Below are 18,020 nucleotides of genomic sequence, written 5' to 3' on the forward strand. Positions count from 1 at the left end.
ATAGACCCTGCTGTGGTCTTGATGACATCAGGACCCTAGGTCAGTGGAATGTGCAGGTGTGGGGGAAGGAGGATCAGACAGGTAAAGCTGGCCATAGATCGCAATTCAGCAAGGACTGACTGAATTTTGATCCATGTGTGGGCATTCCTGTTCGGCATCTGTCAGGAATGTTGGAAAACTTTTGTCGAACAGTGGCTGGGTGGAGAGACGGAGAGACTCACTGTCAGAATACAATGTCTCAGTGAGGGGATCCCTTCATCCACCTTGCTTGTGTGGATGAAGGAATCTGTCCATTTTTGTTTTTTCTTCAAAAAGACCCACCTATAGCCAGTTTTAGTCGCCTTTTATTGTTCTCCTAGACATAAACAAGCAATTTCTCCTTGCAGAATGGCCAAAGCCTCTTTGCATAGGAGATTTATTTAATTTTTTTTTTTTCCCTGGAGTTGGACTTTAACCAGTTCCGGACCGCCCACCATACAGATACTGCGGCAGGGTGGCTCGGAAACAACATACAGGTACATTAAGTGCATCGGCGGCGATCAGATTTGTTTTAGAACTGATCAGTCTACAGGTCCAGGCCAATTATTTCTTGCCTGGACCTGCTGATCTGTTCTTGCGAATGACAGACTGTCCTCTGCCTGTGTAATGTAAACACAGGCAGAGGAAGTGATGTCATCTACCATCCTGGAGCCCTTTTCGGTTCCAGCGAGCAAGGTGAAGACATCTACTGTGAATACACCAACACTACACTAACACCAGTACATGTAGGCACACTTTTAACCCCCTGATTGCCTCCCAGTTAACCCTTTCACTCCCTGTCAGTGTCACCAAGTGCAGTTTTCAAGATTTTCACTGATCACTGTATTGGTGTCTCTTGTGACACTAAACCATGTTATTGACAGTGGTAGGCCCAGGTAGTTTAGGGTACCACCCATATATTTCCCAATAAAGGTTTAACTCCTTGATCACCCCTCAGTTATCCCTTTCGCCCCCTATTACAGTGTCACTAGTATAGTGTACAGATATGTTTTCTGATCGCTGTATTAGTGTCACGTGTGGCGCTAGTTAGCTAGTTTGTATCATTGTTAGTCTTGTATAGCATCAGGGTACCCGCCATCTATTCCCTAATAAAGGTTTAACACTTTGATCACCCCCCAGTTAACCTTTTCACTCCCTGTCACTGTGTCAGTATAGTGTACAGATCTTTTCTGATCACTGTATTAGTGTCACGGGTGACATCAGTTAGGTGTTGGTAGCGTCAATCCCAGACAGCGACAGATTTTTTTTTTTTTCAAATATAAGCTTTATTAAACCCCAACGGGGGGAGAGATCCCAATATAACAGACAATCAGAAAATGCAGTATATGTTACAGACAGTACAAACAGTGTGGCAGAGTACAGATATCATTATACAACTGAACATTGCATTACAATGGTGTAATTAGTGTACAACATATGGATTACAGTTTTTTCGCATGTGTCCAGGGGCAATCGGCCATCTTCCCTACTTTTTCACTATTTCCATAGATTGTGTAGTTAAAGGAGGCAGGGAGGAAAAGACTAGTAATATACAAAGGTAAAGTGGGAGAAAAGGGGGGGGGGGGGGCTGCCAGAGCGAGGGTTGGCATAAAGGAACAACCTGTGTTTCGGTGTAGTGCAGACATCTATTAATAAGCTATGACCCCAGGAGAGATGTTCTTTCTGAATAAATAAAAATGTTCCAGATAGTCCAGGTGTCTGAGTATTTCTTGCGGTTGTGTTGCGTGGTGAGGACCAGGTCCTCCATCTTGTTCAGTTCTTCCACCTTCCGCAGCCAATCCGCAATGGTTGGTGGGCACTGTTGCTTCCAGTGAAGCGGTATCCATGCCTTGGCGGCATTCAGTAAGTGACGTATCAATGATTTTTTTGTATTGTTTAATCGGGATTGTTGATAGATGTAGGAGGAAGAATGCTTCATCATCAGGGATCACATATTCAGTGAATTTCTGAGTGATGCGTCGAACTTCCCTTCAGAAATTCTGCAGGTTAGGGCAGGACCAGAAAATGTGGAGCATTGAACCATCTCCCTCCCCACAATGCCAGCATCGATCTGAGGGGGCCGGGAAACACTTGTGTAAACTGGAGGGGGTGAGGTACCATCTTGATAGAATTTTATAATTTGTCTCCTGTATTTTGGTACACAAGGACGATTTAATGGCACAATTGATGATTTTTTGTTTTTGTATCTCTGAGAAATTGCGGTTGAGATCCCTTTCCCACCTATCTAAACAGGGCAGGTGTGGTTGTGTGGAAGGTGTGTTGAGTAGTGTGTACATTTTGGAGAGGGTCTTCGCTAGCGGTTCAGTTCCTGCACAATACTCTTCAAAGGTCGACAGTTGGCGGGAGAAGTCTTGAGGGTTAGGGATCGAGTGTAGGAAGTGATGCATTTGCTCCGCTTTCCAAAAAAGGAGTTGGTATGTGGCTGTCGCATCAGTCAGTTCCGATAACGTAGGCCAACATCCCGCTGTTACAAATTTGGCAGCATGATCGGAGCCCGAGCTCCTCAGGGTGTCGGATTCAGTGGATTGGAGGCCCGGTGTAAAATTTGGGTGTCCCAGGATCGGGTATAAAGGAGAATTGCTCGAGGTAAGGGAGGATTAAATGGTCACCTGACTATGACTGTGGCGTAATGTGGTACCCAGTAGGGGGTGTGATTTCATTCCCGAGGGGAGGGAGTCATAGCACCAGAGCGCGCTCTTTAATGGTATGTCAGTTTGAGCTTGCAGGATCAATAGATCACTGTCACTTTATAAAACACAGTACACAAAACTGCAGTGTTAGCAGAGTCACACCTGATCCCTGCTAGCACTAACAGTTTTTTTTTGTTGTTGCGATTTAAGCAGTCTCTTACAACCAGGTGCATTTTTACCTGTGAGTCACACTAGCTTTACTTGTAAATTTAGTGGCCAAAGTGTTAAATGAAAGGTACACTAGTGAAGAGGCCTACAGGATACTGAGCATGACCGATGAGAACGCAGTGGAAGACTCACTGCTAGAATCACAATCTGATTCAGGCTCACTTTACGAACCTGCAGAGAGCAGCGGCACCCTGACAGATAACTCTGACGATGGAGTAGAGATCCCTGCTAAGGTCAGGCATACCCGATCCTGTTCTGCTGCTGAGGTGCAACAACCGCATGGTTCTCGTATGCAGCAGAGAGCCAGTACTAGTGCCACTCAACCTTCTGGTGAACTCGCAAGCACCAGCGGCCTAGTACATCCTGGTCGTAGATAAACTAGCACACTGCAGTATCACTTGGTGACGTGGCGAGTCCCATAAGTGCAGTTCAAACTGGTGCGGTGGCTAGCACAAGTAGGGACCCACAGCCAGCAAGAATTCAAACACAGGCCTGTAGAGCCCATAGTGCCCTTAGTGTCCTTTCTGATGCGTTTGCAAATCCTGATTGGCAGCCCACCACTTCTGCAGCGCCCGTACTCCCCTCTCATTCACTTGCCAACCCGGAATTCAGGTGAAAACAGCAGATTTTACTTCCCTTGGCTTTTACAAGCTGTTTTTCACAGAAGATCTGTACAGATCTATTGTGGGCCAAAACAATTTATATGCTGGTCCCTTGCCAGAGAATTTGGTTGGAAGCCTATAACTGTTCCTGAATTTAAGACCTTTCTGGGCCTATCCTTTCTCCTGGGCATTACTAAAAAGAGTGAGTTGCGGTCATATTGATCCACTGACCCAATTCACCATATGCCTGTGTTCTCTGCTGCCATGGCCAGGACTCAATACGAGCAAATCTTGCGGTTCATGAACTTCAACGACAATGAACTCTGTCGTCCCCTCGTAAAATTCAGCCCCTCGTAAACCACTTCAACCAACAATTTGCAGCTTTGTTTATTCGAACAAGATGTCGGCGTTGAGTCCCTGATTACATTTTATGGCCACCTTGTGTTCAAACAGTTTCTGCCCAGCAAGCGTGCCAGATATGGGGTTAAGATGTATAAGCTCTGACAGGGCAACAGGCTATACATATAGTTTCCTGGTTTACGAAGGAAAAGACAGGCATGTGGAGCCCCCCAACTGCCCAGACTACATAGTGTGGAGCGGCAAGATTGTTTGGGACTTGGTGTCACCCTTGTTTGGAAAGGGGTACCATTTATATGTGGACAATTTTTTTTATACATGCGTGCCACTTTTTTAGACACCTCTTTCGATTAGGAATTGGTGCATGTGGCACCCTGCAATCTAATTGCCGGGGCTTCCCCCAACGGCTTGTAGATGCCCTACTTAGTCTAGGAGGGAGAGCCTGCTTGAGGTCCAATGAATTGCTTGCCGTGAGAGGAAAGGACAAACGGAACATTTTCGTTCTGTCTTCCATTCACGCAGACACGCAGTCCAAATTCCAACATCGACTGGTGTTGAGAAGCCCCTGTGTCCACGAATACAACCTTAAAATGGGAGGGGTGGACTTCAACGACCAGATGATGGGGCTGTACTTAATTGCCCGTAAGGCCACAGGCTGGTACAAAAAAGTGTCTGTATACCTATTCCAATTGTCTCTGTACAACGAAGCATATCTGGATCCTTCCTAAGATTCCAGGAAGAGATCATCACAGCCTTTCTGTCTCCAGGAGGTGCTGTGCCCCAATTTCCCAATCCAAATGCAGTGTGCCGGCTGCATAAGAGGCATTTTCTGATTGTCTTTCCTGGTACCCCTACCCAACGAGCATCCCAAAAAAGATGTAATGTCTGTGGAAAATGCGGACATAAGCGTGACACACAATGTTTTTGTCCCTCCTGTCCTGGCCAACCTGGTCTCTGCATCGGGGACAGTTTCCGTCACTACCACACACTAGTGGAGTATTAGCATAGGGTACAGCGGGGCACAGTCCTAGGGCACACTTTCACAGAGGGTTTTCGAAAGATGAAATGGCCATTGCATTTTGAGGGACCCTAACCTGGAACGTTTACAGTTACAAATAAAAGTATAAAAAAATATATAAAATAAAAAAGCCCAAAATAGTTGTCGTTTTATTGTCTTCTCTCTCTATTGTTCTGCTCTGTTTTACTGTATTTTATGCTATTTCGTAATGTTTTATTGCTTTGCAGTTATGCCATTCAGTTGCAGCACGGATTTATTTATTTTGATAGGAGCAGGGTTTGCTCTCACGATACGTAAATTCGTGACTCTAGCGCTGTAGGAGGTGATTTTACCACCACAGTTAAAAAAAAAAAAAAAAAAAAAAAAAAAAGAGCATATATGCCCAAGAATAGGGACAGGGGTGGACATTAGGAGCGGATTTCCCCTATGCTTCGGCATATATTTTTTACTCCTTTTTTTTGGCACAGATTGCAATAAAAAAAATGTTATTATTGAGTTAATGTTTTATTGATACTGTGATTTATTGTTACCGTTGTTTGCTTTGCAGATACGCTATTCAGCTGCAGCATGGATTTATTTTGACAGCAACAGGGTTTGCTCTTACGATACGTAAATCCGTAACTCCAGGGCTGTAGGAGGTGATTTCACCACCACAGTTAAAAAAAAAAAAAAAAAAGCATATATGGCATAGGGGCAGGGGTGGATATAAGGGTGCCCCTATGCTTCGGCATATATTTTTATATTTAATGTATGCCCATCATTAGAAGTGGATGGATGTAGAGCGGTATTCTAATGGTGGGCATACCACCGATCAATCGATGTGAATGGAGAAATCTGTTGGGGGTCTCTTTTTTCGTTCAGCCCAAAGGCTGCATAAAAAAAAGAACATTACAATAATATGCCCACCAAGGACCAGCGACAAATTGGTATGTTGCTGGACTGCAAGTGGTTATACCGGAATGATGCCTGCTGGTTTAGGTTTCATCTTGGTATTGTTTATCTCTTTCAGCCGGTGGTTGGCTTTCATGTAAAAGCAATTCCAGTGGCTAATAGCAGTGGGAGGGAATATTCTTCTCCCCCTAAACCTCTCCCCACCATCTTGAATGGTTTTCTCGGGCCCTCCTATCCCACTGGGGAACCCAAGAATGCAGCCGGTGGTTCCGCCAGCAGACCTTAGAGCTGATCGGAGACCAGAACGGCTTCAATTATCTCTTTGGCCTAAGAAACCAGAAGCTACGAGCATTTCATGACACCAGATATAAACAGAACCATTGGGAAAGCTTCTTATCACACCGATCTTGGTGTGGTCAGATGCTTTAAGCGCTGAAGAGAGATCTAGAGTCTAATAGACCCCAAATTATTCAAAAAAGAGTACCTGTCGCTACCTATTGCTATCATAGGGGATATTTACATTCCCTGTGATGACAATAAAAATGATAAAAAAACAAAAAAAATGAAAGGGACAGTGTAAAAATGAAATAAAAAAGCAAAATAAACAATAAAAAAAAAATTAAAGCACCCCTGTCCCCCCGTGCTCGCACGCAAAGGCGAACACGAGCATCGGTCTCGTGCCGTATGTAAACAGCAATTGCACCATGCATGTGAGGTATAACCGCGAACATCAGATCAAGGGCAGTTATTCTAGCAGTAGACCTCCTCTGTTGAGTGGTAACCTGTAAAGGCTTTTAAACGTTCTTAAAAATGTATGTAGTTTGTTGGTGCTGCACGGGTGTGCATAATTTTAAAGCATGTCGTGTTTGGTATCTATGTACTCGGCATAAGATCATCTTTTATATTTTACCATTTGGGCAATTATAGTGTGCTTTTGTGCATTAAAATTGAAAAGTGTGCGTTTGAAAAATCGCTGCGCAAATACTTTGTGAAGAAAAAATTGCACCCACCATTTTAATCTGTAGGGGTTTGAGGGTTCAAAGTAATTTTCTAGCAAAAAAAAAAGATTTTTTTTTCATGTAAACATAAAGTGTCAGGGCTTTGTCTTCAAGTGGTTAGAAGAGTGTGTGATGTGTGGCATATGCTTCTAATGTTGGGAATAAAATGCCAGGACAGTTTAAACCCCCCCCCCCCCAAAAAAAAATGACCCCTTTTTGGAAAGTAGATACCCCAAGCTATTTGCTGAGAGGCATGTTGAGTCCATGGAATATTTTATATTTTGCCACAAGTTTCTAGAAAATTTAGATTTTTTTTTTTTTTTTTTTTTTTAACACAAAGTTGTCATTAAATGATATATTGCTCAAAAATGCCATGGGAATATGTGAAATTACACCCCAAAATAAATTCCGCTGCTTCTGAGTATGGGGATACCACATGTGAGACTTTTTGGCAGTCTAGCCGTGTACAGGACCCCGAAAACCAATCATCACCTTCAGGCTTTCTAAGGGCGTAAATTGTTGATTTCACTCCTCACTACCTATCACATTTCAAGAGGCCCCAACCCCCCCCCCCCCCCAATGTCCCCTTTTCGGAAAGTAGACCCCCCCAAGGTATTTGCTAAGAGGCATGGTGAGTATTTTGCAGCTCTCATTTTGTTTTCCGTTTTCAGAACTTTGTGACAAAAAGCGAGAGTTGCAAAATACTCATTATGCCTCAGAAACTGTGATAGGTAGTGAGGAGTGAAATCAACAATTTACCCCCTTAGAAATCCTGAAGGCGGTGATTGGTTTTCGGGGCCCCGTACGCAGCTAGGCTCCCAAAAAGTCCCACACATGTGGTATCCCCGTACTCAGGAGAAGCAGCAAAATGTATTTTGGGGTGTAATTCCACATATACCCATGGCATGTGTGAGCAATATATCATTTGGTGACAACTTTGTGTAAAAAAAAAATAAAATTGTAGTTTTCCCAAAACTTGTGGCAAGTATAAAATATTCCATGGACTCAACATGCCTCTCGGCAAATAGCTTGGGGTGTCTACTTTCCCAAATTGGGTCATTTTGGGGGGATTTTGTGCTATCTTAGCAGTTCATGGGATCCGAAACTGATAGATAGTGAGGAGTGAAATCAAAAAAATGTACGCCCTTAGAAATCCTGAAGGCGGTGATTGGTTTTTCGGGGTCCTGTACGCGGCTAGGCTCCCAAAAAGTCACACACGTGATGTCTCCGTACTCAGGAGAAGCAGCAGAATGTATTTTGGGGTGTAATTCCACATATACCCATGGCATGTGTGAGCAATATATCATTTCAGTGACAACTTTGTGTAAATTTTTTCTTTTTTTGTGTGTCAATTTTCAATCACTTGTGACAAAACAATAAAATATTTAATGGACTCAAAATGCCTCTCAGCAAATTACTTGGGGTGTCTACTTTCCAAAATGGGGTCATTTTTTTGGGGGGGTGAGGTTGTAACTGCCCTTGCCATTTTAGCACCTCAAAAAATGAGATAGGCAGTCATAAACTAAAAGCTGTGTAAATTCCAGAAAATGTACCCTAGTTTGTAGATGCTTTAACTTTTGCGCAAACCAATAAATATACGCTACCCAAGACGTGGCTGAATACATTTTGGCCTAAATGTATGACTAAAATTTAGTTGGATTTTTTTAATAACAAACATTTTTTTTGTTTATGTTGCAAAAAATAAAAATCCCAGAGGTTATCAAATACCACCAAAAGAAAGCTCTATTTGTGGGGAAAAAAAGGACACAAATTTTGTTTGGGTACAGCATCGCATGACCGCTCAATTACCAGTTAAAGCAGCGCAGTGCCAAATTGCAAAAAGTGCTCTGGTCATTAAGGGGGTAAATCTTTCTCGGGCTTAAGTGGTTAAATAATGGAACTGGTGCCTTACTTGTGAATTAGAGTGAATGTTTACTAGCTAAGAGTAAGCTCTTCTCTTTTTTTTTTTTTTTTTTTTTTTTTAAATAGACTTACTGGCCACTGACAGCTAATTCAATGAGTCAAATCATGAAGTAATGTATTTATTAAATTTTGTCTTTGTCATTCTAAAAACTATTAAAGCTGACAATACACTAGTAGTAATTTTGTTAAAAAAAAAATTAATTCATGAACATACTGTATGTTTGATTTTTTTACTTGTTAGTGGTGTCAAATCAATGTTTTTCGACAACAGTGACAAGAAAATTAAAAGGAGCTGGATGGAAATTTTTTCACGGAACTAATTTCTAACAATGTATGTGGTTTTCATTCAGGAATATACTTTTGTTTCAAAATCAATTGTTAAAAGCAAATAGTATTTTGAAACAACATTTGTCTTTTCATTGAAAGAATTTTTTGTATGAACAATTGATCTAATATATACTAGTGTCCTTGAGATAGTCAGTCACATTTTTAAGCATTCTGCGTATGCATTTAGACATTTTAATACACCCTCCAGTTCAGATGTAGCACTTTAAGAGTTTTTCTCGTAATTCGTCTCCTAATGTGTGTGTGGTCAAGGAAAACCGTTTAAATGAATGGGTGTGCAGATAGGCACAGCTTTATTTCTACATGTCCCAGATTTTATGAACCAAAGAAGTAAACAGTTGCTTAGTTGTATGCCATTTGGTTCTGTGCACTCTTTCCAACCTGACATGTAGAGGACTAGGTAGGCATATAAAATGTATCAGAGTACTCCTGTTTCACAGCACTATTCTCTAAATATGCATGTTTTCACAAATCTCAGAAAGTTAATGGTGTTCTTATAATTGGGTACAATAAGCATATTAGTCTTTAGATCTGTCTCTGTAGCAGTTCTGCTTATGCTCTGAGGTTCTTGCATATTATGTATAATAGCAAACATTTTTTTTAAATATAATTTTATGTATTGCTGACATGGTACTAACTCTGCAGGCTCCATTTAAACTGTTCTAAAGATTCTCACAGTACTTCAAAGTGTCTGAAAATATTTTGTCAGCTCAGTCCTAGTGTCTGTGGGTGATGAATATTGTCAGCAAGCTTCAGCTGTGACTTAATGCATACCACACAAATGCTTTAATTATTGTTTGCTGGAGTCTCTCGACAAGCACTCCATTGTAGATACAATAGCTGTATATAGCATTCCTGTTCTCTGTGACCCTCACTGAATACCTGAGGTTTAATATTTCAGAGCTGATAACCAGTGTGACAATGAATGCCTTATGTTTTTCCAAGCTTTCCCATTGAATCTAATGATCTCTGAGAGACTGGGTCATAAACCATGATTGCCAGTGCAATTTCTAGCCAAGCCGTCAGTCATTTAACATGATGTAGCCTTCAGATATTTTAACATGCCATGTTCAACTTTCTCATGATTTTTTTTTATTTTTTATTTTTTTTTCAGCGAAAATTCTTAAATATGAATAGATGTATTAATTATTGGTAGACACACCCAGTAGTCAGAAACATGCCGCCGTAACTATTTTTTTAACCACATTTCTGTTAGTAAATGCATGTTGCGTGGCAACTTGATTCTCTGTTACCCTGTTACTGGATTGATTTCTGATGTTTGTAGTATTTATATATGTTATATTTTATTTTATTTTTAAATATTGCTTCTGACAAGATTGATTGTGTGTGTGTGCAGGGATGCCCAGAGACTTGAAGAATTTTACACTAAAAACCAGCAGCTCAGAGAGCAGCAGAAGGCACTACATGACACAATCAAAGTTTTGGAAGATCGGTAAGAATTTGAATGAAGTAAAAAGAGGTCTATGCATTAAGCTTTGCAGTTTAAGCAACTGTTTTGTTTAAGTCAGGTATAACCCATTCTACTCCCAGCATGCATCTTTTTTCTTTTGCTAGTGTTCTAGGAGAATTGATGTCTATTCTCTTTTGAGAAAAGTCTCTCCTTGTTTACTAGGCATTTAATTTTCCTTGTTTAATTTTTTTTTTTTTATCAAATTTTTTTTTTTAAATCAAGATATCATTTACATCCTGCTAAGCTGGACTATGCATCTACTTTGATAGGCTTATCCTAAGTAATACCGTGGAGATTTTCCCTTCATCTTTTCTGCATCAAAGATTCATGGGCCACCTGGGAATGTGTCCTGGCACTGGGCACTGCCAGTGATGCTTTCAAGACCTTTGGGTAATATGTTAGCCACAGAGTGCCTTCTACATCTAGAACCGCGGCAGAGCTTTGGTGTGACTAAGTATTTGAAAACTCTTTGAGCTGAGCTTTGAGCTCATTTGAGCTGAGCAGTGGAAACTACTACTCGACTTGGTAAGGTTCAACACCATAAATCCCCTATTCTATCAGTTCCAATGGAAAGGGTTAACATCCTATGAAATTACATACATGTGTCAATAGTTTCAGTGTCGCACATATTCCTCACTCTGGTCCTGCCTTTTTTCCTTCAGTGTGAGGTAGCTTCTTCACACCATAGCTCCTATATGCAAGTGATATGCATTTTCACCTTGGTTAGTCTCTACTGCTGCCTACAGTGACCTTCAGCCGTTAACCTCTTTTATTTAAACCCACAACAGTAAAATTAGTCTGTAAATGCAATAAAAAATGCTTGTTATACTCACTGTGGAAACTAAGGGGTTAATTCTCAGCATTGTGTAAAAAGGCTTTTTGAACCTGTCTTCTCTGATTCCCCCCCCCCCTTCTTCCCCTGTCCCTAATCCATCTCCTGATAGTACAGAGCCTTGGGGGCACGCTGCACATGCTCAGTTTGGTGTGTATTGCTAGAGAGTTTGCATGTGATCTACATAGGCCAATCAGCACTGTCCAAGCAGAGGGTCAGGGGTCCTGCAGCCTCATAGGACAGTCAGAGGAGAATGAAGACTCCTCCTACAAGCTTTAACCAGACACTGATAGAAGTTACAAGACTGCTATATACTGTGTATGAGAAAAGGTATTTAGAAGTTTATATTTACTAAAATAATTGCATTTCCATGTTCTGTGTACCGTGTTTGGTAACACTTTTTAAAGAGGAGTTCCAGTCTCCTATGAAAAAAATAAGTCAGCAGTTACAAAAACTGTAAATAAAAGAGAAAATTACGCTGCCCTAGAGTAATATATTGCGCTAATATATCCAAAATATCAAAAATGTGTATGTATCTATAAACATATAAAATAAATCACATAAATATATATTAAATATATACCCCCACTGGGTAAATCACAAACAGTGGTGAATAAATGGTTAAGGTGAATAAATTAATTGAAGATAATCCTAAATATAAACATACATAAATGTTTATATAAACACACTAAAGTGCAATATGCAAAATCAAATCAAACATGCTAAAGTGCATCATAATGGTATATAAAATAAATGTTTCCAAAAGTGCTCAAGTACTACACAGTACATGTGAAAAAACAGTCCTTATTGCACAATAATAAAGGTGAAAGTGAAATCCTGTAGATAAATAGCAAAAAGGTGCTTATGCTCAGTGTCCAATGTAGTTATTTTCCAGCATGCTGATAACTTTCTCTGTGCCGCAAAACCATGCTTAGGTGCACACCGGTGGCACCCCAGGTAATGTGCTCACCTTAGAGCTATTGTAAGCGGCGCTTTGCCGTCGGTATTTGGCTGCTAGCGGGGCGGTTGTACCCCCCGCTAGTGGCCGAGAAAGGGTTAAAAATCACAGCAAAGCGCCTCTGCAGAGGTGCTTTGCCGGCGGTATAGCCGCACTGTCCCACTGATTTCAATGGGCAGGAGCAGTGTGTACTCCACTCTTTCACCGCTCCGAAGATGCTGCTAGCAGGACTTTTTTTCCCGTCCTGCTAGCGCACTGCTCCAGTGTGAAAGCCCTCGGGGCTTTCACACTGGAGAGACAGCAGTGGCTGTTTCGGGTCGGTTTGCAGGCGTTATTATTAGCGCAATAGCACCTGCAAACCGCCCCAGTGTGAAAGGGCCCTTACTTTACTTGAAGGTAGAGTTCTCTGCGGAGCAATGCTAGACTTTGTGGACCAACTCCAGAATCTGTCCTTGCAGCTGTAGCGAAATGGCTCCCAGGCTAAAGATGCCATATTGTCTCTGTTTGTTATGGAGACTGGGACAGACATGACAAATTATTTACTGATCCCAAACGCTTTGCAGATTGAGGATTTTGTTTGAGGATTTTCAGAAAAAGTGGGCTTTCCTCACTGTGGAACCAGTGGTATCCTACCTGAACAAAACACTGTTCCTATTGAGGATGCTCCAGTGTTTAAGGATCCCACTGATAAATGCTTGGAAGCTCCTTCCAAATCCTTATTTGTGCTAGCAGGAATTGCTATACAACATGCCATACCCATAATGTCAGTCTGTCAGACCTTAAGAGGTGGACTCGGCTGATGTCAAAGGATCCAGCTTTTAGTCCTTGCTGACCCATTAGTTGTAGAATGCTTAGAGCTTTTGAGCAGTTTTGTCATCAGCCGTACATTATTGTGTTGACGGTCTAGTTGATATTGTCCATCTTCGGTCCCAAATGAGGATAAAAAGTTGACCAGCGTAAGAGCAACATAAAAATGTGCGTTACGCATTTCTTTCTGGTGCTTCACTGGACAATTTCATTAAAGTCATCACTGGTGCTAAGAGTTCTGATTTAATCTAGTAGAAGAAGCCTAATGCCCTGTACACACAATCGGACATTGATCGGACATTCCAACAACAAAATCCATCGGATTTTTTCCAATGGATTTGGGGCCAAACTTGTCTTGCATACACACGGTCGCACAAAGTTATGGGGCAGTAGGCAATAGCTTTCATCTCTTAATTTATTCTGAGCATGCGTGGCACTTTGTGCGTCGGATTTGTGTACACATGATCGGAATTTAAAAGATCAGATTTTGTTGTCGGAAAATTTTATATCCTGCTCTCAAATTTTGTGTGTCGGAAATTCCAACAGAAAAAATCTGATGGAGCCCACACACAATCGGAATTTCTGACAACACAATCCGATTGCACTTTTTCCATCGGAAAATCCGATAAAGTTCCATGTTCTGCCTCTGCCCCAATTCATATTACCCAGCCTACCCATGGATAATAGGTTAGCAGATCCACGATTCTGCTTTTGAAGTTTGAACCAAGGAGTCATTTCAGTTTTGCCAATGCAGGAAAGGTTTTTGGAGTTTTACTGTTCCACAACAAAAAGTAAGTATTCGCCCCATATTGGATCTGAAGCTTTAGATGTCTTTATTGAAGTTCAAAGTTCTGCATGGAAAGTCTTTCATAGCCTCACTTCCCAAGGGAGACTTTCTGACCTCAAGGAACGTCATGGGTGCATATTTGCACATCCTATCTTTACAACGCATCAGCATTATTTCCGTTATGCTGTGGGCACACAACACTACCAGTTTGTAGCCCTGCCATTTAGTCTGTTGTGAGGACCTCAAATGTTCACAAAGGTTTTGGCCCCTCTGCTAGCATTACTATACTCCTAGGGACAAAAAAGTCTAGTCTCTAGACAACCCTATTTGTCTGACGAAGACCAGGTTATCTCTGCCCTGGTGGCTCAGGAATCCAGCTCTGGATTTTTGAAAATATTTCCTCCTGCTATCTTGGAAGATCATCACACCTGATGTAAGCCTGAAGTGCTGGGGAGGGACGCTGGACACCTTGTTGGTACAGGAGACTTGGTCGACAGAGGAATCCTATCACCGATTCTTGATCTCTGAGCAATTTGGTTTTCCCTGCAACCCTGGGCACCCTGGTCATGGAGGGTCATTGATCAGTTGGACAGTGCTACGGCCGTATCATCACCATGGGGGAACCAGAGTTATTGTTGCAGAAAGAGAGGTGGAAATGATTCTAGCCTGATCAGAACTCAACGTTTCCAGGCATGGAAAATTTGGCAGGCATACTACCTCAGCCAACAGTGCTTGGACCTGAGGGAGAAGCTCCTACTCCCAGAAGTGTTTCAGGATTTGTGTCACAGGTAGGGGGGGCTCCAGATGTGTGCTGGCTTCCAAGTAGAGCACTACGCTTCACAGATTTCTCTCCAGATGCAGAGATCCTCTTGAGAAAACAGTGGCTGCTCTGGTGACTCTGGGATTAATATAGGCTGATCTACACCTTCCTTCCTTTGAAACTCCTAGTTTGTCTGCTCTGCAGGAGGAAGGAGGACAGTATTCCAAGGGTCCTTATAGCTCCGAATAGGCCCAGGCAGAGTTGGTACTCCAACCTGATCAAACTTCTGGCAAATACTTCATGGGCTTTTTCAGATGAACGGACTAGTATCTCCTTTCTCAAGGTGCAGTTAACCTTCCTGCTTTATGGTATGGCTGTTGAAGCTCTAGTACTAAGAGACCAAGGTTTATCTTAGTAATTCCCATACTTTTAAAAGCTAGGAGGTCTACCTCATACAGTCTACAAGCAAACCTGGAAAGCTGGAAGAAAGTTTCACACCAGTAAAACACTAACCTCTTTACAATCTGGTTTAGGACAACATTTGGCCTTGAGCACAAATAAGGGACAATTATCAGCCCTTGCGACCTTATTCCAAAGACTGTCTGCGTTTTTTTTTTTTTTTTTTTGGTTAAGGCTTTTGTACAGGGTGTCTCTTACATGGCACCTCCTGTGTCTGTGTGATTTTTATTTTGGTTCTGTCTGCCTCTTGAACACATTGGGGATATTCCCCTTTCCGCGTTCACAAGGTCTGTCCTTTGTCGCCTTCACCTCTTAAAGATGTGTTTGTGTGGATGTCCTCCCAGCATCGCGCTCCACTAGCTGTGCCCTGGTGCGATCGGTGGACACAGTGGATGACAGATCAGTGTACCGGGCCGCTGCCGGTACCATGTTATAACTGTGACCAATCGCAGCAGATCACAAGACAATTGTACACAATGGATTGCTTTCGTTCATGCCATCCTTTGTGTACTATTGTGTTGATCTCTGTGATTGATCACATGGTACAGACAGGGCCAATCACAGCCCATCTCTACTATGTGATTAGCTGTAGCCAATCACAGCTAATCACAATAGTACAAACTGGATGGATTTAATTAAAAAAAAATGGGTGCTTATAACCGCGATTATCACTGTTTTATAAGCAGTCAGAGTGTGAAAAAAAAAAAAAAATCCTGATCACTTTCCTAGAGTAGTATAGTGTATAGTATAGTATAGTGTTACTATGGTAACACTGCATTGCTCTGGTCAGTATGTTTAAAAAAAACAATAAAATGTAAAAAAAAAACATTTTTTATTTCTTAACATACCGTCACCAGTCGGTGTATACCTGATCACTGCCACAACAGTTATATGATGACACTATACTGCACTAGTAACAGTAGAGAAAAAATTGTGAACATTTTTTTTTATTTCTTAATTTTCCCCAAAAAAATTTGACAAAAAAATACAACTTCAAAAAACTCGCCATGTCTTACTAAATACCTTGGACTGTCTACTTTCCAAAAAAAGGGGTGATTTGGGGGGGGTATTTGTATGGTCCTGGCATTTTCGACCCACAATTAATGATATAGACCATCGGTACATCAGATTTGATCCATTTTCAATGATACATAGCATGGCCTGTAGACTCTGAAAAAATATGAATACCTCTAATTTGGGATTTTTAAGGCAATTTGAGAAGAAAAAAATATATATTAATATAAAAAAGATTGATTACAAATTATTCAACATGATTAAAAATTCCAAAATTTTTGAGACAATGATCATCCTGAAGTGGTATATCTCAACTACTTGCAAGTAGACCATCCCTGCATGTTGTGGATGGCAATGGGTAGTGGGAACATCCAATGCGTTTCAAAATGTATGTAAACTATATTCTTCTTCAGCGATTAATACTACTTCTGAAAATGCAAAATATAAATGCAATTTAGAATTCATATACATGAATCTCATATACAACATATTACAAAACATAAAGTATAAAACTTACAATTCCTGCTATATTATTGGAAAAAGCACCCCTTCAACCAAAAACGGGGGTCATGACTGTCTGCATAAAACGCCATTCACCTCATACTAAATATAATATTTTTTTTATATTACTATATAATTAGATTAATGTAGAGGTATTCATAATTTTTCATATATACAGGGATGATTGTAATGTACATATAAACAGCTTGTAGACTCTATAACTTTCGCACAGCCTAAATAATCTACACTGTCCGTCTGTACATCAGGATTGATCGATTTTATATATGTAATATAAATAAATTATAATATATATATATCTCATAGTTTGTGGTCTAACTTTCCTACAGACAAAATTAATATACACTGATTTGGGTAATTTTCACCAAAGAAATGTAGCAGAATACATTTTGGCCTAAATTTATTTGAAAGATTATTTATTTGAAAGATTTTATAACCGAAATGAAGAAAAAACACATTTTTGTGTGTGTGTTTTTTTTTTTTTTTTTTTTTTTTTTTTAGGTTTTTTTTAGTTTATTTAGCAAAAAATAAAAACCACGGTGGTGATTAAATACCCCCAAAACAAAGCTCTATTTGTGTGAAAAAAAATTATATAAATTTAATTTGGGTTCACTGTTGCATGACCGCACAAATGTCATTCAAAGTGTGATATCGCTGAAAATTGGCCTGGGCAGGAAGTGGGTATTGAAGTGGCTAAAGAACCCTATAGGTCTTACATAAGGATAGGGTAGCATTGAGGCCTAGAGACTCGTCCCTTCCTCAGGTGATTTTGGCCTTTCACATCAAACGGGACATTTTCTTTCATCTCTGTCTGGGCTCCCTTTCCATTTACTGCCTGGAAGTGTTTTGTGATATGCAAGTACTGTATACAACTCAGCCACTGCTTCCATTACAAAGACTGACTCTTTTTGTCATTCCTGGCAGTCTCTGTAAATCGGAAGTGGTTCTAGTTCTGTCATTTCTCTGTGGCTCAGACAGATCATTGTTCCAGCTTATGGTCTTGGGGCAAGGCTCTACCTTTTTCCTTTCAAGACACGTTCAGCAAGATCGGGGAACGTCTCCTTACGCTTTTAAGCATCAGAAACTGTTTCCCAAATTTGCAAGGCTGCCACCTGGCCTTTTGTTTCATGGTTTATAAGTTTTACCCGGTGGGTGTCCAGGCCTCATCTAATGCCAGCCTCAGGTTTAGGGCCAGTTCACACTGGTCCAACATGTGCTCCGATTCCGAGAGCACAAGTCGCATGACATGTCAAAATCAATGGTTCCATATGAGAGCCATCTTAACTGGTCCGTCATGTGTTGGTCCGACTTTGAAAAAGGTTCCTGTACTACTTTGGTCCGTGATTTCAGCCCATTTACTTGAATAAAAAGTTGCATCCAAT

The 18,020-nt window shown here is 41.0% G+C and overlaps 1 protein-coding gene across 9 annotated transcripts in view; it reads left to right on the forward strand.

Annotated features, from left to right (window-relative positions):
* RBBP8 (RB binding protein 8, endonuclease) overlaps window positions 1-18,020 on the forward strand; it is a 127,085-nt gene that overhangs the window by 29,279 nt on the left and 79,786 nt on the right. For all 9 annotated transcript variants that reach the window (XM_073631466.1, XM_073631465.1, XM_073631467.1 and 6 more), the window contains one exon: window positions 10,389-10,484. In XM_073631466.1, the coding sequence (XP_073487567.1) occupies window positions 10,389-10,484 (96 nt within the window). The remainder of the gene's footprint in view (window positions 1-10,388; window positions 10,485-18,020) is intronic.

The sequence above is a fragment of the Aquarana catesbeiana genome, linkage group LG05 (genome assembly GCF_042186555.1).
Source record: "Aquarana catesbeiana isolate 2022-GZ linkage group LG05, ASM4218655v1, whole genome shotgun sequence".
Lineage (NCBI taxonomy): Eukaryota > Metazoa > Chordata > Amphibia > Anura > Ranidae > Aquarana > Aquarana catesbeiana.